Source organism: Momordica charantia (assembly GCF_013281855.1).
Source record: "Momordica charantia cultivar OHB3-1 chromosome 2 unlocalized genomic scaffold, Mcharantia_2.0 BLBB01000002.1, whole genome shotgun sequence".
NCBI classification, from domain to species: domain Eukaryota; kingdom Viridiplantae; phylum Streptophyta; class Magnoliopsida; order Cucurbitales; family Cucurbitaceae; genus Momordica; species Momordica charantia.
In genome coordinates, this window is record NW_028275160.1 from 2131532 (window position 1) to 2152969 (window position 21438).

At 33.9% G+C, this 21438-nt stretch overlaps 2 protein-coding genes across 2 annotated transcripts; one reads left to right on the forward strand and one right to left on the reverse strand.

Annotated features, from left to right (window-relative positions):
- Positions 1–8307: 8307 nt before the first annotated feature.
- Positions 8308–10611, reverse strand: LOC111011241 (AT-hook motif nuclear-localized protein 11-like). The gene is made up of 6 exons (XM_022284940.2): positions 10232–10611; positions 9573–9640; positions 9298–9432; positions 9059–9217; positions 8651–8711; positions 8308–8542 (listed from the first exon to the last, which is right to left on the reverse strand). Exons 1-5 carry the CDS (start codon positions 10530–10532, stop codon positions 8667–8669), a joined length of 708 nt encoding a protein of 235 aa, XP_022140632.1. The 5' UTR covers positions 10533–10611; the 3' UTR covers positions 8308–8542; positions 8651–8666.
- Positions 10612–12366: 1755 nt separating this feature from the next.
- Positions 12367–21399, forward strand: LOC111011083 (DDT domain-containing protein PTM). The gene is made up of 10 exons (XM_022284702.2): positions 12367–12525; positions 12634–13595; positions 14819–15529; positions 15677–16904; positions 17743–18025; positions 18171–18295; positions 18482–18945; positions 19032–19060; positions 19352–19837; positions 19933–21399. Exons 2-10 carry the CDS (start codon positions 12766–12768, stop codon positions 20850–20852), a joined length of 5076 nt encoding a protein of 1691 aa, XP_022140394.1. The 5' UTR covers positions 12367–12525; positions 12634–12765; the 3' UTR covers positions 20853–21399.
- The last annotated feature ends 39 nt before the right edge of the window (positions 21400–21438 follow it).

Here is a 21438-nt window from a genome sequence, read left to right on the forward strand (position 1 = left end):
TGGTCATTTATTTCAATTTTTTTTTCCTTTTGACAAATTGATTTATTTCAATCTACTCAACATTTTTAGAAATCGAGGAAAAAGAAAATTGTTTGATGATTTATAGCTTTCAAAGACATTTTATCAAAATGAAGTCAAATATGGGAATGACAAAAAAATCTCCAAAGGATCCCACCCTATTCATAGTCCAAAAGTATTTATTTCTCCCGCAAAACTTTGGAAGATTGAGGATGTGATTTCGACCCAATTTTGACACCAATTCTTCAAATAATTATTCTATATTTTTCTTAACAAAAAAGTTAATATATATTTGCCTCAATCTCTTACTTTTTCTTTTAGGGCGTGAAAATTTGAACTAAATTTTCCAGTACAATAATACGGGGAAGAAATTGAAAAGATCTCAAAGAAGTCAATAGGTATCTTTATCCACTTTCACTATATTCATATTGACCATACATCTAGCTAGATATTAAAGTATCTATAAAAAGTTAAATTTATCGTAACCCATATGCTTAAATTTTTGGGATGATAAGTGATTTAACATGGTATCAAAACAGGGAGGTTATGTCTTCGAACTCTTGTATTGTAATTATTTCCTCTCCATCAGCTCAGCTTAAGCTTTTTGGTTGATTAATAATTTAACATTAGCCTAATTGAACTATTTTTATATTAGAAAAATATAGATAATCTATCGACGAACACGAAGTCGATATTTTAAAGTGATAATTAACTAAAATATAGTTGAAAAGAAGAAGGGGGTTGGCAAATTAAGTTGGAAGAAGTTGAAAAAGGGAGTCAAATAAAAATAGTGATGACATTGATGGTCAAATGGGAGTGATTTTTGGTGTTTTGTGGGAGATTATTGCATATGTTAAGGCAGGATTTTTGGGGCATTGTTTTTGAAAATTGTAGCATTGAGCCTTGTGTTAAGCTTAAACTTCACACGCCACACCACTTTGCTAGATTTTTTGTCTCCCACACCATTATCTTCTTACGCCATCTTCATTGTGTTTCCTCAATCTTTTCATAAACTAACAATAACTTTTTTTATTGTTTGAAAATATTTGGTGTTATCCTAAAAAAGAGGCTGAAAATGTAGAAAAATGTCTCTCGTGTGTCATTTTGTCCAAATGTATTAGATTTGTGTTTTTTTTTTCCAATCAAAATCTTACTATTTAGAAAAACATTGCATTTAGTATATTTTGAATTTAGATTAGTCATCTCGTTTTATAGGTTGAATGTTGAAAAAGTTTAAATAATCACACTCTACAATGCAATATTTTTAAAAAATAATAATAAAAAAATTCATTATGAATACACGGTTAAACTATTACAGCTAGCTACCAGTGGAATTACGTGTAAAACGAGTAGTATTTCTATTTTATATATAGACATAATATTAGTTAACTCTAAACAAATTCTTACCATTTTCTACTTTGTGTCGAAGAAAATGTAATTTATGAAACCTCTTCTTAAAACAAGAAAATACTATGTTTAACAAATCCTTACCCCTAACCCTTTTCTACTTGTGACTTAATATTCTTTTAAAAGAGAGAGATGGAGGACAAAATTGGAAAGCATCACAATATAAAAGGACATATTATATATTCAACCTAAAAAATAAATTTGCAAAAGGAAGAGAAAAAAGGTTTAAATATAGTCTTCCTCTCTAAACTTTATCATGGCCAACAAATTTTGATCCTTTCAAACTACCTTTAAACGTTGATCTATTAGTCATTTTCATTTGTGTCCCTCTAGTTTCTCCTTAGCCTACTCAAGAAAATCATAACTTAGTTAGCTCTAAAATAGAAAATTTGGGTAACCGTTTTAACGCATTACTGATCAAACCCTAAAATTGAAGTTGAATATTTAAACAATAACGAGGTATCGATACGAGCATAGTTCAGCAATGGAAAACATTTACTATTTTTAAAATCAGAAGTTTAAATTTCAACTTTTTTACAGGTAATTCAAACTCGCCAACACAATGACTGCACACGAGACCACTTCGATGTTGAGTCGGACCCGAGTTTTTGTAAATGAAAGAAGAAGTTGGTGGAAGGGCTAAGATGGTAATGTCGGTTAGTAGGCAAAGATGAGCTGTTGGGACAGTTTTAGGGGTAACCGACACTCCCCCTGACCTTTTTCTTTTCTCTCTTATCTTTCTTTCTTATGAATTTGGCAGCTTCCACTTTGTTAATTTCTCTCTCTCTCTCTCTCTCTCTCTCTCTCTCTGAATAATGTGCTTTAAAGTTTTGTCATTCATATCATGACCACCTAACTAACCCCTATGAATCTCTTTCCTTCATGTGGGACCCATATTTTCTCTTTTTCTTTTCTTTTTCCTTTTATTTAAATAAATACAGGTTCAATTTACGTCCAATTAATTTTGCACTCCAACAATATCTAGTCGTTCAAGATATATGTTTTAATCAATTGACCTAAGGTTGAACTATTCTGGAATGGCCTACTCCTTTGAATCTCTAAAATAAATATAAATAATGGGAGAAATTGATGAGTTTTTCTTTTAACTTTTAGTTTGGTATATCTTGAATGGTAGTTTCAAAGGGTTTATTCTGCTTTTTATATTTTCTTTGTTTTTTATCCCTTTGGGTTATGATACATTCATTTTCAATCATAATTTTGACATGAAATGTTTCTTAAATTTTTATCATAGAATTATATTATATGGTCTTTCTGTATATGGAATTTGTATTATACTTTTGTAAATATAGATTAAAATTATAACATTTTAAAAATATAAGCATCAAAATAAACGTGACATAAGATAGGCAAATATTAAGAGTACCTGAAATAAAATGTGATTGGTACCTTTCTCTTTCCCTCTCTCTTTTTATACTTTAATACAACATTTTAAAATGTGAGTGTTTCCATAGAGCAAAGCTATTCTTTCTTAAAGTTGTCTTTTTATTTTTAAAAAGTAATGGCTCAATAATATGATACATGAAACTTAGTTCGCCGTTTGATTGGTAATATGAAAACAGATATTTGAAAATAAATAATTCATCGAAAAACTATATTATATTTCATGTTTTCATTTGTTTTTTTCATATATTCGGTAGTAAACATAGAAATTGAATCTCAACTTAATTTTTTTCAAAGTGTTTAGTAATATATTTGCAAACTAGTGGTAGTTACCAACTAAATATTTAGTTCAATTTATAATAATATTCCTTAGTTTATTAACATATATGTTATAAATTTTGTAGAATTATTATTTTCCAGCACTATAATTTATAATATATTATATTTTACATAATCCAATTTTAACCAAAAAAAAAATGAAAAGAGCTTATTATATTTACCAAGAACGTTGAAAACATTTAGAATTTCTACTATTTGAATCGCATAATTCGAAAACAGTTTTCAAAATCAAATGAAAGAAATATTCATTTAATCTATTTGATTCAGTGAGTCTGAAAAACAAAAGACAGAATTTGAATTGCATACAAAACATGTCCTTATTTTGTAATTAAACTAGGAAACCCTACCCGACATCATTCAACAAACCCCTACTTAACTCATGACCCTATTTCAAGAGTCCTATATTGACAATGACACAACATATGATCATTCCATAAAAGTTTGATCATCACACCATTATAACCCAAAAAAAAATAAATATAAATAAAATCTCGCATTCAAATAGATTCAGCCATAAATCACCAAATTCTTTCATTTCTTCTCTTAATTTTCCATCTTAAACGTTCACTAGCCATTTCAACATACACTACAACTAGTGACGTCATTTTAACTTCTTAACTATTTCATACAAATTTGCACTTCGCTAATGTCAAACATAGAGTTAAGGCCTATTTCATAACATTGACGTTTCATCCAATTTTTTAAAAATACAAGTGTTTGGCAACGGTTCAATTTATCGTTTCTTATTTTTAAGAAATGTTTTCAAAATTATGTAAAACTTTTGAAAGCAACAAAATCAAGTTTCTTATTTTTGTTATTGTTTCTAGTTTTTTACAGGTTATTTTATCATTCTTAACTTATAAAATGCATAATAAATATATATATATATATATGTTTGGGGGAAAGAATACCCTGGACACGTGGAGGACAGCCATTGGTGCCCCAAGGTGACCATGAGTCATGCCCCAGCTCGGATCGTCGAGATCACCACCACTAGCGTTGACAAATACTAAGTATGAGGGCCGAGGTGAACCTGGCCGAGGTCCGATCTATCGGGAAGCTCGGTGGGGGCCGATGTGAGCTACTGTCAGCGGCGTGATTATCGGGTGTAACCGTCGGTCCCGAGATTACCGGGTGTAACCGACAGTCCCGAGGTTACCGGGTGTAACCGTCGCGAGATTAGCGGGACTATCACCCATAAGTAGAGGACCTCACTCCACGATCAGGTACGATGATTTCTGACCTCGAATTAAATTGGGAATCTGACCTATACTGACTTGATCGTCGGAGTGCTCACCTTTTTGTGCAGGTCCGCCCAAGTATTCAGATCGGTCCGGAGGCCGAGTTCGAGCTGCAATCTGAAATACACTGTTGTGCATATCCTTGCATAAACAATATATATATATATATATATATATATATATATAAAAGATACAAATTTGTTAAAAAAAACCAAAAAAAATTACCTTTTTAATTTAAAATTTTAGAAATAAAAAACAAACATCAGTTATTGAAAATATTTTTGTTTTTGTTTTCAAAGAACGCTAAACAATAAACAATTACCAAAAATAGGTATGTTTCTATTTATTAAAAATAATAAAATAATGAACAATAAACCTAAACAACAAAACTCAAATATTATCAGACGTATTCTAAACAATCAATCAACGGTAAGTTTTTTCACCTTCCACACCAATAATTTCACAAAATGGGGGGAAAAAGTTGAATAAAAACCATAGGTTACATATGTAGATATGATGTAAAATTAAAGGGAAATTGTAAAGCATAAGATAGTTAAAAAGTGACAGTAAAAAGGCAAAAGCTTCTCGTGATTAAGAAATTATCTGCTTCAACTACAAGGTTGATGTGGCAATGAGGGCGAAGATTTTAACCCACTCCATAAATGCACAGCTGGCAATTATTTAATAATTAACAGATGGAAAAATAAAAGTAATTCAATTTAATTTAATTTTTATATATCCGACATATTCTTTATGTTTCTTGTACTCCAAACTACTGATATGTTTTTCAATGTTTTTATTGTTCTGATTATGAAATTAATTGCACATCAGTTACTTTTTATCACACGTTAATCACATTTTATAATAAGGTAAATATAATTGGGTTTTGATCTTATGAAATATGTTATTCAATCATAATCTAATTACTTTAATTTAAATAAATTAAAAAAAACAATGGCAATTTAGGGACAAATGGAATGGAAATTAATCTTCATGCTTGTACATTCGGATTCTGATTTTATCTTTAGTTCTATTTTTTTTTTAATAATTTGATTCATATTTTGAAAATATATATTTTTGAAAAGTATACAAAGCAAATAAATTAGGAATAAACTATATATTTTATTTTTAAAAATAAAATCACCACCAAACACCGCCCATAGATTTCCATCTTTATCTACGCAATGTCAATGGAAAAGAAAAGGGTGTACACAAAAATAAAATGAATAAATAAAATACACTTTCAAATTCTTGAAATTTAGTAAAGGTTTCAAAGTGGTTTCTCAATTTTAAAAGGACGGCACTTTTAACTATGAGAAATTAATTAAATTGGTCTCTATATAATTGTTCCATTAAAATTTTTTTAATAAAAGGTGCAAAAAAAAAACTATATCAATTCATTAATCCCGTTATATTCACAAATGAAAAAAATAATTACAGAAATTAATTTAATTCATTTCTTCACCAATTCGATAGTTCAGTGAATAAGACATATATTATATTTTTCTAAAACTGACAAGATTTAATTTTCACTCCACATTCTTAAACTTACTATTTATATATATTCTTAACAAATTTTTAATATATCAATTCATTAATTCGGTTATATTCACAAATGAAAAAAATAATTATAAAAATCAATTTAATTCATTTCTTCGTCAATTCGATAGCTTAGTGAATAAGACATATATTATATTTTTCTAAAATTGACAAGGTTTAATTTTCACTTCACCTTTTTTTTAAGTAAATTTTCATTTCACGCTCTTGAGCTTACTATTTATATATATAACAAAAATCAGATACTAAAGTGAATATTTTCTCGAATCTTGTAGGCAAAAAATATATTTAAAAGAAATTAATAATAAAAATGTTAATAGAGCATAGGGCAATATTAATTATGTGTGTATGTGGAAAGAGAACATGTGATGTGAAAGTCGTATTAATAATTCAAAGGAAAGTATGGCCTTTTTGTGAAGAGAAGTTGGGATTTAATTACATGAAATGTTCGATGGCTTCCTCCCTTATTATTGTTTTTTATTAAAAAAAATTGCATTTATTTAAGCCAACTACTGTCGGTTCTTCAAATATTTATTATACCAAAATTTATTTTCATAATATAAAAAAATATTGAATTTGGTCATAGAGGACATTTTGATAGTGATCCTCTACCTCATTTTCTGTCTTCTTTTACAACTCATGTGCAGAGAGAGAGAGAGAGAGAGGTGTAAATTATAACAGGTTTGATGAAGTGAATAAATCAAATCATATTCTTAATTATTGGTTTATTTAAATATAATTGCTTTTTGCACTTAAGATTTTGAATTGATATAAAATGCATTCATGTTATTTAAAATAATCACGAACGAACTCATCATCCTTGTAATCCAAAAATTAATATACTTTCGTACTCTTTTTTTTTTTATTTGTTTATAAAATTTCACATGATGACGACTTATATGTACACGGGATAAAAATTCGAAACTATATCTAATAAGCTAGATATTAGAATTTGACCACATAGCTATTAGAATTTAACTTTTTTATATTAAATGATTAATAAAAAAATTAAAAACTATAGAGAAGACAATTGGATCTAAATGAAAATTTTTGTAGCATTATTGTAGTCATTACTTCCATCAATTAAAATAAATAAAAGTTAGATCTCACACATGAAAATTACAAATACACTTTTAGTCATTGCGATTTGGAATAGCTGTCTTTTGACATTTTCATTCGATGACCAAACAAATACCTACTTAACTTAACATTGTAATTTTTTCAAAAATACTTATCGATTAAGTGATTGAATTTAAATGTTAACATAAGTAGTACCTGCCACAATAATACTGTGTGTGTGTGTTTTTTTTTTTTTTGAATTTAAACCTAAGGTTTGATATTTAAGATTGGAATAATTTCACCCCACCCCACATGTACTAAAGTCAAAAAATGGAAAAGGAATTGATCTACGCAACCATTTTGGGCCCTAAATATTCTTCCTCTGATCTCCCCATGGAAAGAATAAAAAAATCCCAAGTTGGGCTTCAAATTTCTCACTCCATATTCTGTGTTTGTTTGTCTGTTAATTTATGTTGGGTGCATATAATAAATACAACATAAATGGGGTAGTAAGAACTACAACTAGAATCAGCATATTCCAAAATCACCCCTTTGTTCTTCTTCTTCTTATTATTATTCTTCTGGTTTGGTTTAAAAAGCTGCTTCTTACACTCTTCTTCTTTTGGCCCAGTTCACTCTTAAAAGAAGCAAATAAAAAATTAATAATCAAAATCTTACCGCTGTAACTATTGTAAATACCAAAACCCATTATTCTTCTTTAAACCTTTTTTTTTTTTTGTCTTCTTCCCAACTCCTCATTTTTCCACCTTTCTCTTATTCCTCGTTTGGCAAAATTCCAAAATAATCTAAGCATTCGTCTCTATGTTTCATATTTCTAGGGTTTTTCTTTGACTTCATTTTTTGTGTGTAACTGCTTCAGTCTCTGCCCAATTTCATATTCATAGTTTTGGCCACAAAAATACAAAGTTGCAAATCTTCACTGCTTTTCTTGCCTTTATAAATGGGGTTGCTTTTTTTTTTTTTGGTTGATTGACACAGAAAATAAAATAAGAAAAAGAAAAGGAAAATTGTTAAAAGTTTTCTTGCCATCTAAGTAAAGTAAATGCCTTCGTCCTCTCCCTCGTGTCTTTTTGTGCACTTTCCCCCTCCATCAATTCCACATATTTCAACTTCATTTCCTTTTTCCTATTTTGTTCTCAATACGAGATCTGCCAAAGGCTTGGGATCAATTTCTCAGCCCAAGGCCCATTTCAGTAGAGGCCCAGTTTAACCAACCGATAGAAAAGCCCAAGAAGTTTGAGAGGTCTTGTTTGCTTTTGGGGATTTATAATCAAAAGGAATTAGAATAGAACTCAACTAATAGCAAAACAAAATATTTTCTCTAGAAATTGAAAAAACTCTTTCATTAGAAACTTATGAACATTGTGTATGAGAGGGGAAGAGGTAACCTCTTGAAGAATGTATGCATATTTGCAATGTCTGGGCAAGGATTAGAAAAGAAACGATGTCGTTTGGTCTGGAAGAAGGAGAATCACGAGTTTCTTCTTCTTCTACAGCGCCTGCGATTCAAGGATTAAAAACATACCGATTGGTGAACCATAATTTTATACTACAAATTATTTATTTATTATTGTTATTTTGTGATAGAAAATGAAATAGAATAATACCTGCTGTTTCTTAACTTCACTGCTCACTGCTCATTTTTTGCTTGAAACTTCCCATGATCATCTGTCAACATTTTTGTCACAATATATATTTTAGAACACGTAATGATTAAAAATTTATCATAAAGTAGCACATGTATCAAATCAAATCAGATCATCCAATTTTATTTTATTGTCGTATTTGCTGCACATATAGGAAAAAAAAATATACACATTTTCCCGAAACTGTTTGCACGAAAATGTCCTTAATATTTTGTAATTACTTTTTAACTCCATAAATATTTTCTAGTCTAAATTCCTTGTGTTCATTATTTTGATAAAATATCTATAGATTTAAAAGAGGATATATATGGATAAATGTGTGGATAGAAATTTATGTCTTAATCCATTAAACTATGTTCAGTAAAGTACCTGAATAGGGCCAGCAGCAATGAGTGAATTAGCAACGACACCACCAAAAACTCGACCGTTGGGTTCGGCCAGGGAGACGGTGAGGTGACCCTTCTTGATTTGGGTATCGGCCGTTTGGCGGATAAAGGATCCAGACAGACGCAGAATCTCGAACATACCCTAATGCAACAATTTCTTCCAATTAATTATTTCATATTATAGAGTAGATTATCAGAAGAAGAAGAAAATAGAGATCATACCTGGAATCTCAAGACGGTGGGAGGGTTAGAAGCAGGTTGATGGAGTAGAACGGTGGAAACTGAACCAGTTGCAGCAAGTATGCATATTGCTCTACTACCTTTACTTGAGAATGATGCTACTCTCTCCACTATATCCTGCAATTCCCATACAAAAAACATAAATAAATAATACTTATAGATAAATAAATCTAATAAACTTCATGGCTCATGAATTATTGAAAATTGAAATCATGTGTTAAAAGCATATTTATAATGAATAATTAAACCATGCTCACCTCTCCTACTGCAACGTGAACAACGTGAGGGGTAAAACTTGTACCGGCCGTGTCCCAAGCATAACCACCTTCAAATATAACAATTTAATAACAAAATGGAACTTGATAAAATTGTTCAATAGCTCTTATAAATGTTAGTTATCGGTTGTTGTGGAAATACAATTTTTAAATTCACACTCTTACAACCTCCTCTAATAGTTTCTCAAGATAACTCAACTAATCATTATCCTGAAAATTAAAATTCACGTCCGTTTTAATATTGTTGATTAATGATTTTCTTAATCTACAAAAAGATTATATACATCGACACCTTGTTTTTTGAGAGAGAGAAAGGAAAAAAAAAAAAAAAAACAGGAATGGACTTGGAAATGTGAGTAATTTTTCATCAATTGATTCAAGATTCAATACTCAATAAAATTTAGTAAAGTGGGAAAAAGGAACAGACTATGAAATTTGTATAGACCGAAGAATTCAACAACCAAAATACAAAAAAATACGAACAAGAATATAGTGAACGACTCAGTCTTGACCGAAGCTTGACTCTCATCGTCGTGGCTGAAGAAAAAGAAACCGACGGCAACATGCGATTTTCACGGCGGCGGCGTATTACTCGCCGTAAATTGAACGACTGAAGAAAAAAGAAAAGAAACCTAGCGTACCTAGCGAAGCGAGGACCTGCAATTTACCGCCACCGCGAGACCGGCCAGGGCGGCGTGTCGATGAGATTTTTGAATCGCACGACGAAAAGCTCCGCTCCGGAGACGCCGGCACCAGTCTTATGGGGATGAGTTCGTACTTCCTCGGCCTTCCTCTTCTCTTTTTAGCGATGAATGCCGATTCGCCGGACATTTCGCTGTTTCCGGCCGACTTTACTCCGACGCGACCGCCGTAGAGGACGTGATGCGCGAACGATTCAGCTTCCGCCGTTAACTTTCTGCGAATTCGCACTCGCAGTTCCATGGAAAAAAGAAACCAACTCCCCCAAGAAGGCTCTGTTCTGTATCAGTTATCAGAGAGCAAGCTCTGTTTTGGAACTCAATTTCTGTATATTTGGTAGGTTTTAAATAATAACGATTTCAAAATAGTATTTATAACTACGGCTATTTTTCTGGTCCGGCTATATTTTAAATATTTTTTTATAAGGTTGATATTATAATTTACATTTTGGACCAGTTTTTAATTTATAGTAAGTACTATTCTAATTGTTTATTAAAGTGCTGGACGTTACGTAATAATTATTTAATTTCATTCCATATACATTTTAAATGGTTGTTTTTAGTACTTTCTAAATTACTATTCAACCTTATTAATAAAGTGACTATTTCATTGATATCGATATAGTTTAATTAGTCAATGCATTACTTATTTTATGGGTAGAAAGTTCGAGTCCTCCCTTCGAATTATTCCTCAAGTGTCAATTTCATAAAAATATTGAAACTTTTTTTTTATGAAATCAACTACAAAAATTTGAAGGGACTATTTTATTGACATGATCAAGAGAACTAATATTTGAGATAGGTTTGTATGGTCAATATTATAAAGAAAAATTCATTATTTGACCAAAGTTTACAGAGTAATAGAATTACTTTATTTTTAACTTTTAACATTTAAAGAAATAAAGTATATGATTCATCTATCCTAATATTTTCGTAAACTATTTGTCGTCTCTTTCAAATTTGTAGAAAAAGAGTCTCTGTGTACTATGTAGACCGTTGTTTTATTATCATTATAATTATTATTTATTTTTTTCTGAAGCAGATTGTTGTTTATTAATATTTCATAATATTTTTGTAGGGAGATTTGTCAACATCCTAGTATTCTCAATTTAGTAATTCGAGTGGAGCATATATTTTAAGTAGTCCAACTATTAATATATTATTTTATTATTTTAAGCTCCACTTCCTTCTCATTTATATTTTATAATATAATATAGTAAAGCAAAAAACAAATTGTAGACTGACTAATAAATTATCCACGTATGGTTATTAAAAAATATCTCGCAACAAAGTCATTCAAATTTTATTTTGACTAGCTATCTTAGATATTGAAACTTATGAAAACTATTAATAGCTTTTAAAATATTTTTTATGATTTTAAAAAACGTGGTTTCGATTATCTTTTTTATATAATTTAAATTTATTAAAATTCACGTATCAAAAAGTTTATTAAGGTTTTGTTAAGATTTAAAACAATTTTAAAATTAAGAGTATAGTAGGAGAAAAGTGTGGATAGATAACAACTGCCTTTAATTTTTTTTTTTTTTCTTTAAGTAGAATACTCAACCACAAAACTATTATCAAGCGATGAATAAATACATAATTTTATAATCTTGTAATTTTTTTACTTTTATTGTCATCAGATTTTTAATGGTATAATCTTTTACTAAATAAACTCGTTTGTAAATGAATAATTCGTTTATTTTTCATATTTTATTGATAATAATTTTTGTTTCTAATACCAAAATATAATAAGTTTTACATTTTGATTATATTTTAACATTAGTTTACGATCCCTTAATTTTTTTGTTTGATCAACATTACTTTATTTCAATTTATTTATTTTCTCCAGGAAAACAGTATTTTATTTGTTGGATTAAATTTTGTTCAGAAAAGCAAATTTTGAACTTAAATTAAATAATAATTTTATGATTTTTTTGTTTGTTTTTAGGATCTTCTTAATATTGTCTTCTTTTTAAATTTGAACTTGAAAATCTCCGAGTCAGGACTCACGAGTTATGACTCGTTTAGATGAGCCAACTCGTTGAAAGTTAAGCTGGTTAGATGTGTAAATTATATCTTTTGGGTGGTCTCCTTACCTCCCCCCTCTCTTTCTCGAGAGGACATAGAGGCATTATCAATGGCGGTTATGAAACCCTAGCAACATTGGTCTTCATGTTTTATCGCTTGCTCCAGCCATCAATTATGCTAATGTCGTGTTTTTTCCCCACAGAAACGTAAGGATTGAAAATCTGAATTTATGCCTACAACCTTGGAACTTCTCAAATCTGCTCATGCCACTTATTGTCCATTCGTTGAATCTGATTTTATTCAATGTTTTGCAGGATTTTCTTCACTCCTCGGGTTTAATGCCTCTCCAATGCGATATTCCAGATAGAGATAGTTTCGAAACCCTAGATATTGCTCTGAACAGTGTCTGGATTTAGGATTCGATCTTTCTTTTTGTTCATACTTCTATGGAACCTCCGGTGGTTAGATCGAGGGGTCGACCGAGGAAAAGGAGGAACAATGACCTTCAAGATGGCAACGGTGAAGCGAAATCGGCTCTTGAATCGTGTAAGCGGACCATCGTGTCGCGCCCCGTGGTTTTGGTGGGACGATATCTGCTGAAAGAGTTCAAGGGCAGTGGAAAGTTTCTTGGCAAAGTTTTATATTACGAGGAAGGACTATACAGAGTAATTTACGAGGATGGCGATAGTGAGGATTTAGAGAGTGGGGAAATTCGCGGGTTGCTAGTTGGCGATCCTTATTTTGACGATGGTTTGAGTAACAGGAAGAAGAACTTGGATGAACTAGCAGTTAGGTTTAATGCTAAGAGTACAAATGCGACGGGGAAGAACGTGACGGACTTAACTGACAAGGTGGATCCGGTTGAAGCATCTGTACCGATCAAGTTAAGCAGTGAGCATAGAATTGAAAAGGATGCCGGAGATGTAGAAGTTGACGAGTCTTCGAGTGATTCATTTGAGTCTGTTCAGGACCGGGATTGTGAATTTGAAGATGAAAGTCAGCTTATTCCAGCTCCACAGTTACCGCCGTCTTCTGGAACCATTGGGATCCAAGAGCAGCACGTTTCACATCTCTTATCTGTTTATGGTTTCCTGCGATCATTTAGTTTCCGCTTATTCCTGTTTCCATTTAGTTTGGATGAATTTGTGGGATCACTTAATTGTGGTGTCGCGAACACATTGTTGGATTCCATTCATGTTGCTTTAATGCGTGCCTTACGCCGGCATCTTGAAATTCTTTCTTCAGATGGCTTAGAGATCGCATCAGAATGCTTGAGGTACTTTTCTGGTTTGCTTGCCTTCATTTTTTTCACAAAGGAGATTAATGCAGAACATTTGGGTTTATTATAATGTCTTTCTTCTTGGACAACTAATGTTGGAAATGCTAATTTGAAACTCCTATATAATTTATGACTAATGAAGTCATTTCTCCACAATCTGCGTTACAGAACCCTAGAATGTTTACACATGTTCTGAATGTAATTGTGAGTATGCATTTTATTTTCTGTATTTATAGTTTTTCCTTACCACTAGATATCCACCAACTGTTATTCTTGCCTTAGTGTTGACTTTTTCTTTGGGGGTTGTGGCAAGATTCAGTGACTTTCCTAACCCTCCAATAAGCATGGCACTGAGACCCTTGATTTATTTGTGTTTAGAGGTATGCAATGAGAGAGTTGTTTTCAGAGTTTGGGAACTAGGGAAACTTTGATGTGTACCAGTAGTAAGTGATTTGATGCCATAGTCTAATGGTCATGTTTGTAAAAAAAAGGAAAAAAAAAGGGCATGGACTCAAAGAGGTATGAATCGTATGATTGAGGATCATATGGTTAGATGTGTTTTGAAGTAGCTCATAAGGCATTTGACCTTTTCATTGTTGGCCGGGAGGAAATAAACACATATTTTCAATAGTAATTGACAGCTATCTCTGACCGAGAAGTCATGAGTTCGAATCCCCAACCTCACATGTTGTACTCATAAAAAAGAACACATATTTTATTGTAAATTTATAGACATTGGAGTGTGCTAATCGGTAATTGAATGAATGTATGCAGTAGGATGTTAGTATAGGAGTGCCAGGGTTTCTGCTGTATTCTCAACTTTTTGTAGTGCTTGGTTCAACCACATATATTGGCCCAAAGGTCAAGGAGACAAGGTCATATGTTTAAACCATTGTGGTCACTTAGGATACTTGATATCAAGTTGTTGGGTTCCAAATATTGTCCAGACTGATATCCTATAAAATTAGGCGAAGTACATATGAGCCAGCCTAGGCCACATAAGGTCATTACTTATTAAGCAGCACGATGTGTGCATAGAAAACTTTATGTAGAACTCAACTTAGGTTCTTTAAATTAAGGGCTTGGGGAAGTTTCAGATTGCTATCTTGGAAATATGCTAGGCATGCCATTTTTCTTATCTGTATTGCAGAAAGTGGGAATGATTTATATTAAATTTTAATGGTGCATATTCTAATTCATTTTTCTATGGCGTTCTGCAGGCACCTCAATTGGAACTTACTAGATTCACTTACTTGGCCTGTTTATTTGGTCCAATATTTAACTGTTATGGGATACGCAAAGGGGTTGGAATGGAATGGATTTTACAAGCATGCTTTAAGTAATGAGTATTACTCCATTCCTGCTGGTCGAAAGCTTGTGGTTCTGCAAATTCTTTGTGATGAAGTATTAGAATCTGGAGAGCTTAGAGCAGAAATTGACATGCGTGAAATATCTGAAGTTGGACTGGATTATGATGCTGGAGCAACATGTCTGTTTGAAAATGGGCCTAGAAGGGTTCATCCCAGATACCCCAAAACTTCAGCTTGCAAGGATGGAGAAGCTATGGAGATTATTGTAGAGAATCATGGGATGAAATCTTATACAGACCAAAATTTTGTTGGTTTGAAAGGTGGTACTAATGGTGACTTGGATGCTACTGCTACTGATGCAAACAGAAATAGCGATGAGTGTCGACTTTGTGGGATGGATGGGAGCCTGCTTTGTTGTGATGGGTGCCCATCAGCATACCATTTGAGATGTATAGGCATGATGAAGCTCCTTATACCTCAAGGGCCATGGTATTGTCCTGAATGCAATATAAATAAGACAGAGCCAGCTATAATGAACGAATCATCTCTCAGAGGAGCAAAAGTTTTTGGCATTGATCCACATGAGCACATTTTCTTGGGTAGTTGCAACCACTTGGTGGTGTATGTTACAACATTTTTATTTAGGCTGCTTTTAAGCTCTATGCTTCTGACCCTTGAATTGTCTTCAGCTCTTACATGATTTGCTTTACTTATGTTTTAATTTTTCTTTTCAAAATTTTCCCAACCTTTATGTATTGATGATTGCAGGCTCAAGGCTTCCATCAACTCGGAACCATGTCTCAAATATTATAATCAAAATGACATTCTGCAAGTTCTTCATGTTCTTTGTTCTTCCTCGCAATATATTGCTTTATATTATGGCATCTGTAAGGCCATTATGCAATATTGGGACATCCCAGAAAATCTCCTAATGCTTCCTGAAGCAAGTGGAATGGATGTCCTACCTGTGGAGTTGAGAAAATCACTTCCAGCTAGTGAGGAAGAAGACCATAAGGAGCTTGATGTGGTTGAGGATAGAAAAGATGTGGCTACGTGTAAAAGTGAAGAAGACAATAAGGTGGTTCCATACTTGGATACCTTGCATGTGGGAACTTCACGGGACCCACCTGCTCGTCAAACTAATAGTGGAACAATGCCATTTGAGTATATGGGAAAAAACGTGCGAAGTAATGGTTTTAACGTGGACTCTTTTACTTCTAATTGTTCAATTAGCAAGCTGGAGAATTCAACTGACTTAGCTTGCCCAGATGTGATTGATATATCCAGTACAACAGACCTTTCAAATACTTCAGGAAACAAAAATTTTAGCCATACTGTGAATGCCAGTGCCTCTATTTCATTGAATTTGTCTCGTCAAAGCCAGAATGGTGGTCTTTTGGGTAATGGAAAAGTGAAGGGTGATATCAAGTCAGCTGTTGCTTCTACTTACATGGGCTCGCACTATAAGCCTCAGGCATATGTTAATCACTATGTCCATGGTGAATTTGCTGCCTCAGCTGCTCATAAACTGGATGTCTTGTCATCAGAAGAAACTCGGGTTTTGGGAACCCATGCCTCTGATAACAAGAGAAGTAGTTCTGCTTCTGCATATGCTTTATTGCAAGCAAAGGCATTTTCACTAACAGCCTCACGCTTCTTCTGGCCAACATTTGACAAGAAGCTCATGGAGGTACCGAGGGAGAGGTGTGGTTGGTGTCTATCTTGTAGAGCCACTGTCTTAAGCAAGAAAGGATGTTTGTTGAATCATGCTGCATTGACTGCTACCAGAGGTGCTATGAAAATCCTTTCAGGCCTTCGTCTTGGGAAGAATGGAGAAGGAAATCTGTCTTGCATAGCAGTGTACATTCTGTATATGGAGGAGAGTTTACAGGGTCTTCTTGGTGGTCCTTTCTTGAGTGAAAGCTATAGAAAACAATGGCGTCAACAATTAGAATTGGCTTCAAGTTGCAGTTTAATAAAATTTCTCTTGCTTGAAGTAAGTTGTGATGTTTCCTGGCCTTTTTACTCATAGTTTAAACTCTTTTCATCTTTTTGTGGCAGTAATGTTCCACCATATATTTGTGTACTCATGTGGGAGAGAACCATCATTATTTAAGAGATAAAGATTAGCATGCTTCTTGCGATTAATGTGTAGTTTAACGTGAAACTACTTGCATGTTTGTTAGGAGAGGGGGAGGGAGGGGGATTGTTGCGTTAACTAGAAAATTTACTGAGTTGCTTGAAATAAATATTGCTGGGGTCCTTAAATTTTTTTTAAGAGTCCAGCAAGAGCTGGTGATCTGATAGGCCATTGATTATTCATTTATATTAGTGGAAGTGTGTTAAAGGGGGAGGATCACTTTGTAACTACCAGAGATACATAAAGTTATGAGTGAGAGAGCTGATGTGAGGATTTTATGGAGGGTATGCTCTTGTCGGATGTGAAAGTAGGCGCTGAGAGAGTGGGGGCAGCTCTCTTATCTTTTCCAAATGATATATTCTTTTAAAGATGATTCTTTTTATGGGTTGTGGAATTTTGCTATTACATGGGCGTCATACACCTGTTGTGGTTTTTGAGATCATCTTGTAATTATTACTACACTTAATTTGAGTTGTAAGGATAGTAGATTAGCTCAGCCCTGATGTGCCAACAGCACTGAAGAAGAGACTCCTTTCCTGGCATGCATAAAACTTGAACCCATTAGTTGAGCCTCTGAACATCATTTTCATTCCTACTTTTAATCAGTGGACTTTTTTGATTTGATGATTGCTATTCTAGGGTGATCTGATTTAATTTACTCTTTCGTTATTGATGAACTCAAATTAATTTGCAGCTCGAAGTAAACATTCGCTGTATTGCTCTTTCTGGTAACTGGTTTAAGCTGGTAGATGATTGGTTTTTAGAAACTTCCATGATTCAAAATGCTCCGAGTGCTGTTGGTACAACAATTCACAAACGTGGACCTGGTAGGAGAAGCAGGAAGCAGTCTGTATCTGAAGTTCCTTCTCATGATCGTTCTGCTGCCAATTTTTTATGGTTTCGAGGAGGGCGATCAAAACTTGTATTCCAGAGAGCAGCATTGCCTCGATGTATTGTTGCTAAAGCAGCTCGCCAAGGTAATGACTTAAGTAAACAGCTTCACTTTTCATTAACGTATATGAGGCTTATAGATACCTTATTTTGCTTGCTCCAGTCTAAGAAAAAATGCGAGGCCAGTATCTTCTGTGAAAAATTTTATATTGATAAGTTTTTATCCATTAGGTGGCTCAAAGAAGATTTCTGGTGTATACTATACTGATGGTTCCGAGATTCCAAGGAGGAGCAGACAGCTTGTGTGGAGAGCTGCTGTTGAAGCGAGCAAGAATGCATCACAACTTGCCCTTCAGGTTAGTTATTGTTACCACCCATATTCTACTTAAACTATATTCTTCTTTCTCCTCGCCCTGATTTTTCATGTTTTTATCTTAATTGGATAGTCTGGATCATTTGAATTTTTGTTTTTACTGAATATTTCCAAAAAGAAAGAAATAGTTACGTATCAACTAACTCTTGGAAATTGGAATTTGTATTAGTTGAGGAACCTAGACTTCCATTTGAGATGGAGTGATCTTGTTCGTCCGGAACAAACCCTTCAGGATATGAAAGGTCAAGAGACCGAGGCTTCCATTTTCCGAAATGCTAGTATTATTGATAAGAAAGTTGTGGACAATAAGATTACATATGGAGTTGCCTTTGGGAGTCAAAAACATCTTCCTTCTCGTGTTATGAAGAATGTCATTGAAATAGAACAAAAGCAAGATGGGAAAGTTGCATATTGGTTTTTGGAAAATTGCATCCCTTTATATCTGGTCAAAGAGTATGAGGAAGGTTCTATTCAAGTTAATTTGCCATCAGCCACGGAATACCAAAATTGTTTGCAATCACGAAGAAGACAGTTGAAATCCTACCAGAGGGAGATATTTTTCTATCTCACGTGTAGAAGAGACAATATGGGATTGTTGTCATGTTCGTCGTGTCAATTGGAAGTTCCGATTAGGTCAATTATCTACACCTTTCCTGAATTTAATCTTAGAACCTGTACCAACTTGCTTTATAGTTAACTTTTTGTCTTGTGATCTGCAGGAATGCAATAAAGTGCAGTTCTTGCCGAGGTATCTATCATCTACTTCCTGGATCATTTTTCTCCAAGTTATTACTGAAATCTATTTTGTTATGGATAATGCTGAAAAGCTACTGAAATCGATGTTAGAAATGTTTCTTTTAAGTTATGAATTAGTGGCTTCATTAAGATTAGATTTATATCGATAGCTTCAGGTTATAATTCCTTTCCCGAAATTTGTGATCATCGTTTAGGTTCATTTTCTCCTGTTCTAATAGTTTTAGCTTGAAAGGCTCTATACAATTTAATGTGGAACTAATATAGTTATCATTACCTTGATCAGACTATTGTCACGTAAACTGTGCCGTGAGATCATCAATTTCTGCTCCCGAGGGTGTTGGGTATCCAATCACATGCAAGCAGTGTTACCATCTCAAAGCTCTTATTCACATTGAAAACAGTACAGAATCACCAACCAGTCCATTACCTTTGCAAGGGAAAGAACATCGTAGTTTGTCAACTGTACGCAAGAGTGCAAGGCCTAATGGCTCCATTCAGCCATCAGCTCCTGTAAACAAACCGGACCCGCAGTCTGAGAAGAAACAAGCTCCTCCTGTATCTGGTTCGGCTTCTAAGAACCGGCGGAGGAATTGCTCCTGGGGTATCATATGGAAGAAGAAGAATATTGCAGACACGGGTGCCAATTTCAGGCACAGTTATCTTCTTTTAAAGGGCAGGCGGGAATTACATCATATGGAACCCGTATGCTATTTATGTACTAAGCCATATAGGTCCGATTTAATGTACATCTGCTGTGAGGCTTGCAAAAGTAAGTTTTCTTTTAACGAGATTGGTGCTTGGCCCTTTTATCCTCCTAAAGAAATTGCCTCATTTCCTCGTATTTTTTTTTTTGGATATTTTCAGATTGGTACCATGCAGAAGCTGTTGAACTTGAGGAATCAAAAATCTTTGATGTGGTCGGCTTCAAGTGTTGCAGATGTCGCCGAATTAAATCACCTGAATGTCCTTACATGGACCCCAAACCCGAAAAACAAGAGGGGGTCAAGAAAACACGTGCAAAGTCGTCGAAGCAGGAAAATTCAGGGGTAGAATGTGATTATTCGACCGTTTCTGATTCTAAGAAGCTTGGGGCAAGCAGTCCTTTGTTGTTGCCTAAGGAAGAAGAATCTGGACAAGATTCTTTCATTTTCTCTCTTTCAAGAGTTGAGCTAATTACGGAACCCAACTCTGGATTAGATGATGACTGGAACGCAGCCGGACCACAGAAGCTACCTGTTAGAAGGCTTACAAAGCCGGAAGATGATGCAGATGGAGATGGCTTTTCCGAGACTTCTTTATTTTCCATCCAGAATGAAACAAGTACACTCTTGAAGCCCATAGACAAATCTTCACCATTCTCGGAATGGGACAATTCTAATCATGGCCTCGAGGGAGATGCGGCAGCCTACGATTTTGAGAGCCTTACTTATGAGGACATGGATTTTGGACCTCAGACCTACTTCTCTTTTACAGAATTACTAGCACCTGATGATGTAGAGTTCGGTGGGATAGATCCATCTCGAGATGCCTCAGGAGATGCGGGGAATTCCTTTGTAATCATGGATAACGATGTCCCAAATCACAGTTCGAGCGAGCAACTGGAACCTGCAATGTCTATACCCGCTGCAATCTGTCAAATCTGTACACATATGGATCCTGTCCCTGATCTCGCTTGCCAAATATGTGGACTACAAATACACAGTCATTGTTCGCCCTGGGGCGATGGTCCTCCTGTGACTGTGGAAGAGAGGTGGTCTTGTGGCCGTTGCCGGGAGTGGCAGTGACTAGTTTCGGCCATCGTTGGGAGTCTGTTTTTGTGCTTCTGGTTCTTGGATTCCATTGGGCAAAGAAGCCAAGCTGCCAACTGAACAAAGCTATAATAATAGCAAAGAAGCATGTTTGTAAATCCACGTAAATACTTAGGACCTCTTCTTGTTGAGCCGGACTGTTGAAGATTCTCAGGTAAGCTGCCCGCCATGCCTCGGTTACCACTCTTTTATCAACGAGGCTTGTTCACGGAAGTTTTGCATTCCGAGATGATGGTTAGCGGGCTCAACGTCGAGCTTAGAATTCTACCAGAAAGTTGCGAGTTCTCTCAGTCTTTTTTTTTTTTTTTTTTGCCTCTTCCAAAATCTTCAGTCATCTAACCAATTTTCTCCCCCGACTAAAAATTTTTTGGGAATACCTGATGGATGAATCAGCTTATTTATCTAGTGAGGTAAGCACGGTTTTATGTGCTTATCTGATTGAATTGCCTGTACAAATTTGTGATGGCACTTTCAACTCATCAAGGTGCTTGCTAATATCAAAAGTTTACATTCTTAAATCTCATATTTTATCTAAGTTTTCATGGGATGTATGAATCATATA

Coding starts and splice junctions, on each gene's coding strand:
- LOC111011241 (XM_022284940.2), bottom strand. CDS start 10,532: ATGGAACTGCGAGTGCGAATTCGCAGAAAGTTAACGGCGGAAGCTGAA. Junction 9,641..10,231: donor GCAGGTCCTCGCTTCGCTAG/GTACGCTAGGTT, acceptor TTATATTTGAAG/GTGGTTATGCTTGGGACACG. Junction 8,712..9,058: donor TTGCTGCTGGCCCTATTCAG/GTACTTTACTGA, acceptor AAATGTTGACAG/ATGATCATGGGAAGTTTCAA.
- LOC111011083 (XM_022284702.2), top strand. CDS start 12,766: ATGGAACCTCCGGTGGTTAGATCGAGGGGTCGACCGAGGAAAAGGAGG. Junction 16,905..17,742: donor TAAAATTTCTCTTGCTTGAA/GTAAGTTGTGAT, acceptor ATTAATTTGCAG/CTCGAAGTAAACATTCGCTG. Junction 18,946..19,031: donor CAATTGGAAGTTCCGATTAG/GTCAATTATCTA, acceptor TGTGATCTGCAG/GAATGCAATAAAGTGCAGTT.